Source organism: Lampetra planeri, chromosome 2 (genome assembly GCF_965212315.1).
Source record: "Lampetra planeri chromosome 2, kcLamPlan1.2.h2, whole genome shotgun sequence".
NCBI classification, from domain to species: Eukaryota; Metazoa; Chordata; class Hyperoartia; order Petromyzontiformes; family Petromyzontidae; genus Lampetra; species Lampetra planeri.
In genome coordinates, this window is record NC_136108.1 from 26,225,687 (window position 1) to 26,240,219 (window position 14,533).

General features: G+C 47.4%; 1 protein-coding gene across 4 annotated transcripts in view; it reads left to right on the forward strand.

Moving 5' to 3' along the window:
• Nucleotides 1-14,075, forward strand: part of LOC144730769 (doublecortin domain-containing protein 2-like) — a 65,628-nt gene extending 51,553 nt beyond the window's left edge. Inside the window, exons 5-11 of one of the 4 annotated variants that reach the window (XM_078611522.1) lie at nt 4,562-4,708; nt 7,779-7,833; nt 8,790-8,840; nt 10,011-10,212; nt 10,364-10,467; nt 11,132-11,212; nt 12,813-14,075. In XM_078611522.1, the coding sequence (XP_078467648.1) occupies nt 4,562-4,708; nt 7,779-7,833; nt 8,790-8,840; nt 10,011-10,212; nt 10,364-10,467; nt 11,132-11,212; nt 12,813-12,977 (805 nt within the window). In that variant the 3' untranslated portion in view covers nt 12,978-14,075. Of the gene's footprint in view, nt 1-4,561; nt 4,709-7,778; nt 7,834-8,789; nt 8,841-8,937; nt 9,004-10,010; nt 10,213-10,363; nt 10,468-11,131; nt 11,213-12,812 lie in introns of all 4 variants that reach the window. The other 3 variants (XM_078611539.1, XM_078611517.1, XM_078611531.1) reach the window with 3 other exon arrangements.
• The last annotated feature ends 458 nt before the right edge of the window (nt 14,076-14,533 follow it).

Below are 14,533 nucleotides of genomic sequence, written 5' to 3' on the forward strand. Positions count from 1 at the left end.
TCTGCTTGTATGTGACTTCAGTATGAATTCAGATACATTTAAAAACTTTTAGTCAATGTTATTTCAGACGAACCTGGCTTAAAATAAATACATTTCCTGGCTCGGAGCGTGCACGTCTCCTGGGTTAAGTGCATGTGTTTTGCGATCCCAGTGCAGGTTCTCGCAACCTATGCAGGAGGTGAACAACATCGGCACGTTCAGAATTGTCAACGATGCGGATTCATTGACTGAAATAAATCCCTACGTTCGTGATATTGTGAGCATGAAAAAGCAATCGTTATTGCTTTACATGACGTGTACGTCGAATGTAATTGCTGTTATGTGAATGGTCCTTTTGTGAACTCTGCACCCAACAGGGGGGCTCTACATTCACCACATTGCCAACACACAACTCTGGCCGTCGCCTGAGTTGTAATCACTGGCGAAACGTCGTACTCAGATTGTAAATGTTGTGGCTTTGCTCTCCAACACACCGGTGTGCCGTTCTAGTAACGAACTGCCATGTTCTGTTTACGTGACAAACCTTACTAATTGGCTGTGTCGGGTGGTGGCGGGTTTAATGACACATTTATATATTTACACGATCTAACCCAAAAAAAACTGCATTATACAGAAAAACAACTTGGCAACCCCAAAATTGAGACAATTTATAGAATCGCGTGGGGGGAAATTGTTACGAGTCTAGCTGTTGCCCTGCTCACTCTCCCCACTCCGTGTCCCTCATGTGGCTGTATAGGAAGGCCCCAGTGAGTGAAAGTAACCTCGAAGCCCATGGGCAGAGAGCAGTGAACCAGGGAACGGCTTCAGTCTATGTGCAGTGGATTGCTTCAATGCTTCCGTTGAATGTTCGAGGGTTCACAGTGCTTCATTGCTATGTGCGCTCACACGTAATTATATGAGACCCATAGACTCACATAGCGGGCCATAGACTCACACAGAGGCCCATAGGCTCGCATAGGGACCCACAGACTCACATAGAGACCCACAGACTCTACGTACAAAGAGACCCGTAGACTCACACAGAGACCCATAGACTCGCATAGAGACCCAATAGATTCACATAGAGACCCATAGACTCACACAGAGCCCCATAGACTCACATAGAGACCCACAGACGCTATGTACATAAAGACCCATAGACTCATATTGAGACTCATCGACTCGCATATAGACCCATAGACTCGCATAGAGACCCATGCTCTTACACAGAGCCCCATAGACTCACATAGAGACCCACAGACGCTATGTACATAGAGACCCATATACTCGCATAAAGACCCATAGACTTACACACAATCCACGGTAGTTCACGACAATATAGGTTCCTAGACTGGCATAGAGACGCATGAACTCACGTAGAGTTCACATTGGTTCATGATTAAGTGGTCTCACGAGTCACATGACGACTCAAAGACTCACTTGGCGACACAGTCTCACGTGGGGAGACACAAAAACTCGCACGGAGTTCAAAGTGGATCACTGCTGTGTGGTGATTTGTTTACCTTGTCCGCAATTTGCACTCGTGGCGTGTGTTTACATTATTTGTTGTTGTGACATCTGTGAGAAAGAGCTTCATAGCTCATCGGATTCCTCCAGTATGAATACATGCGGTGTTCGGATTCTGTTCCCGCAAAGGGGCTTCAATCCGTCTGTCATCCTCGCCACCTGCTGGCCACTCTGACGCAGCGCAGCGCCAGTGGGTCGCTTCACCCCTCCTGGTTCGTTGCCCTGCACGTGGCTGAGTGAGGCTGTCACGTGGCTCTGTCGTGACGTGGGGGCTGACGTCCACACACATGCATATAACACATTCCTGCGGAGGGAGCTGGTGTAGGAACGTTGGGTTGCTTGGTCAATGGCCAGGGTCAACTGCGGCGTGGTGTATTCCGTAAATATGGCCGACTGTGAGGGTGGGCACAAGCCGGCGTGAGTAGGTTAAACGTTGAGTTTTATAAGGGCACCACGGGGTGACCAGCCCCTCCCCACCCAGCCCCACCCTTCCCACCCTTCCCACCCAGCCCCTCCCCACCTTCCCCACCCAGCCCCTCCCCACCCAGCCCCTCCTCACCCTCCTCTCTCCACTCAATCTCACCCCTCCCATTTTTGGATGCACGACGGACGGACACAATCCCCTGTGGGCTGGTGTAACCAGGAGGTTCCTACCAGTATAACATTGACATACAGGGACTCCACTACTTACTAACATTCGACTTACGAACTTTCAGAGATACGAACAAACGTGTCCGTATGTCCAGTTGCCTGCCATAGATGGCGGTGGTGGCATCTACATCTGCAGAACATGAAGAACCAGTGGCATCTACATCTACAGGGGATTATACAACTCTTAAAGCCATTCCGGCGTGTTTAGTGCACATGCCGTACAACGTGTTTGGAATCGACAGGAGTAACGTCGGACTTACGAACAAATCGACTTACGAACAGACCTCCGGGACCCAACTCGTTTGTAAGTAGAAGAGTCTCTGCACGTAAGCACCAACAATATGTATTTATTTACATTGTGTGTTCAGTGCTCTCGCTGTGTCAAAGTCGCGTGCAAAAGCATTCGCTAAATAAACTAAACCTGTTGATCCACACGCGGGTTCACCGCTGATGTGCCCTTACAAAGAGTGTGTGCGCACACATCAACCAACGCACCATTTTTAATTTTGAGAACAGGAAGATTTTAAAATGAGGTGGAAAAAAATAATAATATCACTTTTGGTCTTGTGCAATTGTTGGTGGCCAGTCTGACAATAATTTCACTTACAATGAAGAAACCGATGCAATAATGTTGTGGCTGAAGCCCGGATTATAACCCACGAACTCAGTGGTGCCAGGCTCAGTGCTCTGACACCTGGAATTCGCCTTCAGTCACCTCCACGATTCCCAGTTTCTCAATGAGTTTTTTTTTCCCTTTCGGATATGGTGGGGAAATAGACGAACACGCGGTTATCGCACACTCTGAGGGTCTGAAACAGGTCTGTGCAGGATGGGTCACAAACGTTTCTGCTGCACTGCCGTCTACTGACGCCTTTGGAGCACTGCAGGTTGGAAGGCTCAAATGAAAGGCACAATCTGGGTGCCTTCGGATTCGGGGGTCGGCAACCTTGCAAAGAAGAAGAAGAAGCAGAGGCATTGTTTGGGTGTTTTTGTCTTTGACTAAAATAGTTGGGGAGCCGCATCACACGCAGAGTCGCTTGTACACAAACACAGCAGGTATACAGCAGATGACGACGACACATTCTGACGTGAACAAAACAGGCGATTGAATAAACTGCGTATATTTAGAGTTTCCCCGCCCCCCACCTCCCCTTTAGTTATTCTTTGACAATACAGTACGACTGCACATTGTGTTGTCACCAAGACATTCCACAGTGACCCATATTTATTCTATAATTTTTTTCCGTTAAATTATGTTTTAAGATTTATGGTTTGAATAAAGAAAAATGGTTGCCCGCAAGGGGGCAGCCAAAGAGCCGCGTGTTGTCAACCCCTGCGCCAGAGCCTTAGAATTCACGTGGGCACTGCCTTGCCAGGCCACACTGTGGCCAGTGCCGGATTATAATCCTCGTCGCAAAAATAGCTAAAAATGCTATGGGCCCCGCACTTTCAAGAGCCCCGCGCTAAATGCTTTCAAGCTATCAATGCCGGTTCAGTGAATCTGCACTTGCTCTATTAATACAGTACTGTACCGCCTTCAACTTTTATGAACGACTGGGTGTTGAAGGTTAGCGATTTGTCGTATTATCTGGCTGTATAGCAAATGAAAAAATACAATTACTTTATTATGCAAGTTAAACATTTGTGTTTTAATATGAATGTTTTTTTAGAGCCTCTTTATAACATTTGCTGCAGGCCCCGCACTGCTTAATCCGGCACTGACTGTGGGCATTATTCTATTTTGGAACAGAGTACAACTCTTTTGCACCTATCATGGAGTACGAGGTTCCAGTGTCACCATCCGGCTGTGGGACAGATGCGAGTTCACGGCATGAGCTGTCATAGTTGATTCACCATTTCCGTTTATTCGATGTTCATTTTGTAAATGGTTAGATTTAGTTACTGGATTTATTCAAACTTTCAGTCAATAGCGTTTTTTTTCACATGCAAATCTAAAATTACCAGTTAATGAAAAAAAAATTAATCCCAAAATTGATATAACTGAGGGATATCTCGATAAAAAATATATCGTCTTCCATTGAGACAGATGTACGGAGCCCCCACACATCCCACCACCGTGTCTATATCGAGCACGACACAATGTGGCCGAAGTTACGATTTCAGAGTTCCAATACAACTGAGGGTTGTCTCAGTTGATGGCGCGTTCGAGAAATGACGATGCTGTGTGTGATTGAAAACTCATTTCTTCAGAACTGCTTTTTGTGGTTAGCCTGTTTTCCTTCTCCCGTGCCCGCGATAAGCCACAGTTGTCTACGGGCGGTGCGAACGACGTTCAGCATTCATACGGTACATAAATGACACCACAATAAACCGGGCTCAGAAATGGAATAACAGGGCCGTGCGATCATTCGCGTTTGCTCACGGCCCCACTCTGTGTGAGCAGGCTGTGCCAGCTGGAGGGGCTGCCTGTGCATGGGGCCAGCGAGCTCGAGAACGGACACTTCTACGTGGCCGTGGGCAGCGAGCGCTTCAAGCCGATGCCCTACGGGGAGCTGGTGGCGCGGTGGGCGTCACGCAGTCGGGTGCGCAGGTAAGCGGCCCGTCACGCGGAGACACTCTTTGCTTCGTCGGCGCGAACGTCAACTCTGTCCGTCATCACCGTCGTCGTCGTAGCGAGTCGGAATTAAAGCGCGGTGCAGGTTTGGGAGGTGCGGTTCCCGTGCGATAGAATTAACGCCCACTCGTGACTTGTGAATCCTTTAGAAATCCTTTACAGATTACGCACGTTGAACTTCTTTCGCACCGTACGTAGCCAACCGTGCAAATCGGAGGTGCGGGGAAAGGACAACAAACTAAAAGCAAAAAAGCAGTTTTAAAGAATGTTTTTTTCAATCTAGCTGATAAAAAAATGCACATCTCCAGTGGCTTCCTAATATCGTAAGGAAGAGCGTTTCAGACAGCTGCATAAACATTCCAGACAGCCCCATGAACGCCATCAATGCGTGGCATGTCCCCCCTCCCACACACACTGCATCAAGCAGTAGGCAGCACTCCCAGCTCCAGGTGCAGCATTGGGATGAGGAGGCCCTCACAGCTCGCGGTTTGGTGTCTCCAAACTCCAGCAGTGGAGAGCGGACCTCCTGCCTGCTGTTTGCTGCTCCTCCCGCACCCCACCACCTCCCCTCCCCTTGTGCTTTGTAGCTTCCTCGTTTGCATAAACTGGAGGGGACCCAACCTGGATGCGACTCGGGATTGGCCCTTGCGAACTCCTTGTACTTTACATCGTGCAGATGGAAGTTTCCGGAACCCACTTCTCAAAAAACTCCACAAACACGACAAAGATCCCCCGTATAGCCTTGACAGACTTTTGCGGCAAGTGTTGTCAGCGAGAACCAATCAAGGCCGGTACAGCACATGAAGGGGGGTGGGTGGCGAAGCACCACGCCCGGCCGCCTTTGTCTCTCTCGTGGAGATGTCTACCACACACCGCACCAGGTGCTCATTAGAGGCCGAGTCAGCATAGGAGAGACCCAGGACCGGTTCAGATAATCGTCACTGATGTTGGCCGTGAGCGGGAATCGAATTCGGGTCATAGCGCAGAGTGCTAACCACTACTCTACCGCTTGTCAAACAGGAGAGACCATCACACACAGCGGACATTCTGTCAGGGGATGGGAATTCTGCTTCACATCATCACACTCATAATCATCATCATTGCCATGATCATTATTTCTTTCAAGCCAATGCTATCTTTTTCTCTTCTGATTGAGTCGTCTGCCCAGTGGTAAGCTCAAACTCCAAAATGCTGCCGAAATTATTCTAATCTTGTCGGAATGGAGTCTGACACTCAAGTCGATGGGAAGCAGTGGGGTTCTTACTGTCTATCCACGCGCACCAGGAGAACGTGTGCATGTGCAGGTAGTACAAATCTGTTGTCTTTAAGGATGTCAACTCCCTTGCTTGGTATGCAGGAGGTCGTGGGCTCAATCCTGACCCCGACGCCTGGACATTTGGAGTTTATGTGTTTCTCTCCCCATAGTCACGTGGTTTTTCTCCGGGTCCTCCGGTTTTTCCCTACACATTTAGAATCAACGTGCAATTGGAGTATTTGGCTGTTATAAATGTCCACATGTTAAGTCACTTCGTTGAGCTATAATTTGTGGCCAGGTCGCTTCTGAAAAAGAGCTACGTAGCTCAGTGGGCCTTACCTGGTAAAATAAAGAGTTTAGTTTTCGTATGATGTGGTTATTTGTGAGTAGAAAGTCAAGAGATTACTGCATTAGCAAGTTATTTTATGGACAACATTAACAACTTCGGGAACCTGGCCATGCCAATTGTAATTTTTGGACAGGTTCTTGTGGCGACATGAATGCCTGTCGCTGTACGGGTGATACAAGAACCAAATAATCTCGTGGCTTTTGAACGCATTTGCTTGTGAAGGATGCAATACGTTTAATGGGAGGAGAGGTGTAAGCAGCTTTGTGGCTCGGAATAGAATGTGTCAGGAAAGCTCTGTAGACATACCAGTCAAGCCCTTATCAGTGCGCTACCTTATTACAGACCATTGCAGACACCTTATTGGTCACCCAGTGCCCCTTATAAATCTCAAAGTTCATCCGACAAAGTCCCATCACAACAAGGGAGAAACACAAACAAATAGACACAATTTTTTGCCCTTATTGAAAAGGCTGCACGCCGTATGGACCTGAAAACGTATTTCCCCCGTAGAAGAATACGGGTAAACCAAATGGGTTGACGCGGTGTGTGTAGATGTAATTGTGAAGAGGAGGTTGCGGATGGGCGCAACACGTTTGCAGGAATGAGCAAGACAGGTTCCAAACACAGGGACAAAGGGGGCACAAGAGGGACTCACTTTTCAAAAACATTATCGCCATCATGATGGCTGCAAATTGTTCACAGCGTTACAACCAGTATCGTGCCGTGTAAGAGCTTATCATGGGGTTTTGCCCCATGGTAAAAATAAATAGTGGGCAGAGCAAAGGTACCTTGGTGTCACAGAGGATGTAGGTAACGTTTAATTACTCTATTGTAATGCGAGCAAGGATTGAGGGGGGGGCGGAGTCTGGGTCACGTGGGGAGTGGGTGGAGTTAGGGTCACGTGGGGGAGAGGATTTAGGGAGAGAACCGGAAGGGGAAGGGGGAGTTGAGACGGAGTGAAACACGAGGAGGCCACGCTGGGCAGGACGGAGAGAGTGGCGCGGTCGCCACGCGGTGGGAGACGTCGACACCGTCAGCCATCGGTGTCAGACGCAGAGAGCTAGCGGCTGTGGGAGGCTAGCTGTATACGGGGCAGCAGTGAAGCTAGAGAGCGGAGCAGCGGTGTGGCTGCAAGGCGGAGCAGCAGGGAGACTGCCTAACAGAGCAGCAGGGAGACTGCATATCGGAGCAGCAGGGAGACTGCATATCGAAGTAGCCGAGGGGCTGTGGAGAGGTCGTCGAGAGGGACGCGGGCCTGAGCGAGGACGCCGTGGTATCGAGATTCTACGAACCCAATAAAGGACAACGGAGATCGACATCTGAGAGAGAGTCCTTTATTACACTATTGCTGCAAGCTTCTCTCTCTGTCTCTCTTCCGCTAAGTTGTGTATTAAATAAATTAATAACAGTGCTGCACTTGACTACTTTTTGTTTTCTTCCAGATCTAACCGTACTTCTCTTCCGCCCGTGTCTCCAAATTGGAAGAAGAAATCAGAGGTAAAATAAAAAAATATATTACTCAAATGTTAGAGTGATGCAGCTTCTCACCTGAACTAGTTTGGAGAACCTGAATTTGTGAGCAAACTTATCAGACCGAGCACGTGTTATAATTCGGGGCAGCGAGGTGGCTGGGTGTCTCAGAGATCAAAGCACTGGGCCAGTAACCGCTGAGAACCTGGGTTGGAATCTGGGTCGACCTCCCATGAATAAATATGGAATCTCAAGAGTAACTCGTATAAGGCCTCTGCTCAGTCACCAATGATGGCACAAGAAACCCACCACATAATGATTTTGTCATTAATTTTCTGAAATTCGAGGTCTGAGAATTCGACAAACTAATAGCAGAGTGAAAGGGACAGTGCGGCCACAATTGTGTGAACGATTAAAAACGTCACTTGAAGGGTTTTGCCCAAGAACTATTAAATGTCTCATGTACAGCTGGAGAGGGCCCCCTCTAGAAGGTGTATATGTCTCCTCTTTCACAGTCGCCAGAGATGTTGGAAGAAGTGGGGGTACCCACACTTTACCCCACCACACATACAACCTGCCAATTGGCTAAAGTTGGTGCCCCCAGTTCATGCTGCTGGGTGGACAGAGGCGGGAGGAGATTTAAAACAAAAAACGTGCCCATTGTTTTAACCGCCGTTGCCGGGAGATTGAACCATTGACTTATGGATTTTGAGTCCAGTATGGTAACGATTACGTCAGGGCAACAGGCCTGTTTTAGTGCAGTTGAGTAAAAAAACATGAACAGGGCTGACAGTGCCGAGACACTCCAACAAAGTGTTGGAGTTATTTATCGGTTGGAAGTTATTTATTAGGCATGAAATGTCTCCTCGAACATTTGCTAAATGGTCACAATTCAATTAAACGATCGATAATTAGCCTCTTTTTGACCGTTTCATTCGCGTTGTTTCTAATTGTTTCCCCCCCCCCCCGTCTTGTTTGCACAGTTTTGGTCACTCCATGGCCAGAAATGTAACAGCCTTTCATTGTCACGAATGGTAAATAAATGACTCTTCTTCGTTCCGCGCGGTCTCCTTTCATCTTGCGTTAGCGCAGTAGAGCTCTGTCGGTCTCTCTGTGCATCCCTGTGATCAGATTAAGAGGCTCAGCCAGTCTACAGGGGGAGTCAGTGACTCTGTCCTAATCTCTCCACCTCTGCAGGTGAGCTCCGAGTGCTTTTGAATATCAATCATAAAGTATTCGCTTGCTTTGAAAACTAAAAACCCCGAGAATCAATATATCGCTTTCGTTGTTGGTAGTTCCATGATTTACGACAGACATTGAAGACTCATTCGTGTAACCGTGAAGTATATTTTTACTTGGGCAAAGTGTATCAATCAATTAGGACTGTTACGCAGATAGCAATGTATTTTCATTTGCCGATAAGGGAGACATACTCGTATACTCTTTGTATATATGACAATAGCATCTTTTGTGATTGGCTGTGTTTTTTTCGACGACTATATATAAAAACAAGCTTGTCTCTTATCCACACTTTGCATGCAAAACACTTTCTAAAAGCTCTCCACTTTCTGAGAACGGAGACACCGGGCTTAGACCGTGATACCCCCCACACTCAAAAGTGATCTTTCATTTTTAATGAGAACTCAAGAACCAAACCCTCAAATCTCACCAGTTGCTCTCTCAGTATTTCTTATTGCTTGTCAACAACTTTCATTTTGCGCTCGACCCAGTGAAGCCTCATCCTGAAACTCTGTTGCAAGCCAAACAGTTTAGCGTGGCGGGTCCTGTAAGTTCAGTTCACGCATTAGTTTTGTACGTCTGGCCATAAAGGGGGGGGGGGAGGGTGTCGAAGTTCCATCGCTCACGTAAACATGGCGCAATATGAGCAAAAGTTGCCATTACTATGAGGGACTTGCCATTATCGAAAAGCAGCCAAGCAGATACAAGCTTTGCTCCAAAAACTGGGAAGACACAAACCAAAGCAAAAAAAGAACTCCTTTGGGAGCATACCACCTAATTTTCGCCGTGATGGCGACTCTTCAGCTCCTTGCCTGTTCAATACTTCTGAAGAGAAACACGTGTTGCAAAGCCTGACACGATCCCTGCGCGTGTGTGATTTTATTACATTTTTCCCCAACCTGTTTTTTCCACTTTTTTTTTGCATCTCGACGTGGTGTTTTTTTTTGCGCGTGTGTGCGTGTCAGGAGGAAAACCGGCACACGCGCTCCACAGGTGACGTGCGCGAGGGGGCCTCGGATGGGCCGACCAGGCCTAAGGCGGCTGGCAAGAAGGATGAGGAGGGGAAGGGCGACCGCACCGACTCCGACGCGGTGTTCCACGCCCGGCCAGTCAGGGTGAAGCGGGGCAATGGCGGCAGGCGGTCCTCTCATTCCCCGTCCTCCGGAGGTGATGAACGTTTCATCCGGTTCAATGGCGGCGAGCGGAGGAGATACGGGAGATCGCACAAACCGAAAAGCACTTGAAACGGAAGAACCCAGTATAACGGTCCAATATATTGTTTGTGTCCTGGCGCTTTGCTTTTTTGCTCCTTTTCCAGACGAGGCCGGGGTGTTCAAGGCACGGCCAGGCCGAAGGGAGATGCAGGGGGCACGGGAAGTGAAGGAGGACACCAACACGAAGGTGGAGCTTCCACTGGACCAGGTGAACATTGCGCTTCTGCTACCCCCGACACCTAAAAATAAAAACCCATATATTTATATTACTAGGTTAGGCCCACTGAGCTATGTAGCTCGTTATATAGAAGTGACCAGGCTACCACAAATGATAGCTCAACCAAGCGTGCTTATCATGTGGACATTTATAGTAACCAAATAACTCTGAACGCATGTTTCTAACTGTGGAGGGAAAAACCGGAGGACCTGGAGAAAAATCCACATGACCACGGGCACAGAGACATGCAAACTCAAAATATACAGGCGTCAGGGTCAGAATCGAACCCACGATGTGCTGTATACCAGGCGAGGCAGTTAACATCTCCTAGCCACCGTGGCACCTGCGGCCCGGGCGCTGGCCGCACCTTTGCAAGGCCGCGCTTTGCACGCACAACTTTCGCTCGAGTCATCAACGTCCCATCCCGCCCACGGCCATTGATGCGCCCTCGCCAGGCGTTCTGAAGGAGGTGGGGCTACCCACACTCGACCCCAGCACACGTGACCTGCCCAACGACCAACCGCGGTGTTCCCATTTACACTGCCGTGTGGATAGTGAGAGTACAATTGTCTATGCGCTGCGTAGATTGCTGCGTGATAATAAGACGTACCCATGCGTTTTACTGAGTGTGGCATACTCTGGTCTCACTCTGTAGAGGGCAGCAGAGATAGTGGAAGAGGACCTGACTGAACCCACGGCTAGAAAGGACAAGGTGAGGGCTCTCACCCACGGAAAGGTACAAGCTCGCTTATCAGGGAGAAGGTTGTCTTGATGTTATGAGGTTGCACTCATTACCACAATACTTTTCTGATCTCGTCAAGGAGCATAAACCATCATGTGAACACCGGTCATCCTCGCAGCAGCGGCTTTTGGCTAACCATCGAACAAAATGGTCACTGCATCGCGTGCTTTCAGATGTGCTTCTGCGGCTGTCTAGAAAGCTCTTCCTTCCGATATTAGGAAGCAACTGGAGCTATGCACTTTAAATCTAGATTGAAAATATTTTTTTGTAGAATATCTTTTTGTGTTTAGTTTGTTGTCCTTCCCCCACACCTCCAATTAGCATGTTTGGCTATGTACGGTCTGAAAGAAGTTCAACATACATATATACATTTATGTGTGTTTTTCAATATAAAATGCAAGTGGCTGTCATTTACTTCATGGGATAAATGTCATTATTTACATTGTCTTCATTCACCATAGCTTGGGGCAATAGCAATTGTACTGCTATACTTTTCCCACATCTGACTCAAGCGCCACCAGTTTTCGAATGTCGTGCAACTTGCGCAAAGGATTTGGATGATGGAACAAAAATATACACGGCACATAAAGCGTCAGCACGGTAAATTGTGAAACATGTCTTGATATGATAAAAAAAATCCCCCAGCATAATCAAGCAGAATAAAACGTGGATTTACAGTGCATTTTTTTTTAGGATGTGAAACGTTGTACTGAAATTGTCAATGTTGTGGATTTGCTCTCCAATACACCATTGGGCTAATGGAGTAACTAATCGGCGTGTTTTGTTTACGTAACAAACCTTACTAATTGGCGATCTAACCTCAAAAAACTTTTATGATGAATACTATTGCTCGCCGAAAGCTTCCTACGTGTCAAACTGGGAGGCTTTACGTGAAATTAGGTCAGCCCAAAGGTCAACGAGATTTTAGGATTATTCCATTAAATCTGAGAATCTGGTCGAGATACAAATTTTGGATTGCCCCGAATGTTTGTTATTGTTTTGTATTGATTGGTAAACACGTCATCGGATGCTGTCACGGACATCGTGTCACGACCGCGCTTTTACCACGAGAAGTGGTGTCACATGGTATCTGGCGATGTCAGTTTTGTCAGCACGAAGACACATTACATGATTCACAAATGTGAATGATCCGAAAATATGAAAGAGATCCAAAATGATCTGAAACAGCTTCATGCATATTAACAAACTAAATCACTGAACATTTTTATATTTTACCAGGTAAGGCCCACTGAGTTTTACAGCTCTTTTTCAGAAGCAATCTGGCCACAAACGAAAGCTCAACAAAGTGGCTTATCGCGCGGAAATGTAGAGTATCCAAATACTATAAACGTATGTTGATTATGAATGTGGAGGATAAAACCGGAGGGCCCGGAGAAAAATCCACGCGACCATAGGGGGAGAGGCACCGCAAAACTCCAAATATACAGCAGGCCTCAGAGTCGTGATCAAACCCACGACCTACTGTGTACCAGGTGAGGGAGTTAACATCTCGCCACCATGGCGAGCCACCTAACCGCATGAAAGATGATGATTATGATGATGATGATGTCCCTCCGTGGCGCTACGTATGTAGGTGGCTCACAGCAAGGAGAGCCCACCTTTTTCTCTCCGGCCCGCGCGTGTCAATCACTCGCCACATACGGCCGCCCTGGTCAACGGCAACGGGCCTCGGAAGCAGGAGAACGCGGACAGCTCCGGCTCTCTGCAGCTGCCAAGGGAACCCATCGGCCCTCACTGATAGAGGGGCAGCCTGAATACCGGGGCTGCACAACAACGCCGTTCGCTTGCGAGCGCTGGGAAGGGGCACACTCGTCGGTGACGTGACGCGCGCTGAACTGACGCTGCGTTGTTTTTGCAGCCTATTTGTTGCAATGCCTGTAATAGAATAACATGTATCATAATCATCATTATCATCATTATCAGCCATTGTCAATTTACTGCTGGATGAAGTCCACGCCATGTTTACCCTAAAATAAATTGAAGAAAATAAATAAATCGATCTTTCTAACTAGTCTGTCAGCCAGTTCTATCTTCGAGAGTCCATTCATAGCCAAATGAAATTATTGTTTGTCACCGATCTTTTTTCAATTTTGATCAACATCACTTTCTGTTTTAATAGGCAACAACAATTTCAGTTTAAATTTCATCACCGTGTGTTAGCTGATTTTTTTTCACCTGGTTTCTCGGTGATGCTGTCCGATTACCCCTGGCACCTGGGATGATGGCAGCTGCCGGATCAGGTCAAGCCAAAGTGTCTCGATGAGGAAGCGACTTTGGAGCCACTCTCATCCACTTTTGGAAACCCTGAACCATTGCTGGTGCATTCCAAATGTAGACGGTGGGTGCCAGATTATCCACAGTACAACGTTCGTTGAGATTTCACAAAGTGTTACTCATTTTATTCACCGAGTCCACCACAAAGTGAGGTTCAAATTCATGACCATCCCATGGTGATTTGCGGCCATACCCACTGAAGCGCTGCTGGCCAGACTGATGACCGCAACCAGCTCAATAATACAACACTGCGATAGTTAAGGGTTATAGCATCCACCGCAAAAGTTTTTGTTACGTTGTCGCTTTTTTGTTTTTTTTCACGTAAGAATAATTACAATTTTTACATAGGCTTAGCAAACAATGACAATAAAAAAACGGTCTTGATATTGTGAATTAATAACGTGTAGCCCACTTCGCTGTGAATAACTTCGTGATGATGCTAGCGTGCGTTCATTTTGTTTGCACCGGTTTATAACGTTAGTCAGAATCTAATGAAATGCTTCTACACATTTACATAAAAAGGCTTTTAAAACGTTCCGAGGATTAAATACTTTTTAAAAAGTTTCTGCATCATTGTATGATTTACGCGGTCATGTCAACGAGCAATGATAGTTGAACGTGAGCTAACGTGTTCGGTCAGTGACACTTTTCAACTACAGTTGACGCGATGCATTCACTCTGTCCTTCTGCCTGTCTGCAGCGTTGATCCCCCACGACTCTCAGAAAGACGATCCAAACACGAACACAATTTTGAGTATGAAAGCGGTGCCGCTATTGGGTACTTGTCCTTTGGAAAGCAGGCCAACGTGCTTAAAAGGGTTTCTCAGAATTCAGCAGTCAAGATAAAAACGTTTTCTTTTTTAATCCAAGGCGATGACGTCACACTTCGTACGCCCACGTGCGGCTCGGCAGGCTTGTGACGCTGCTTAGCCATGACAAACACACCGCTCGCCGTAGGCCTCTAGCCAAGCTGCCACCGCCCCCACCCCCACGGCGGTGGGTCCCGCGATGCGAGCATTC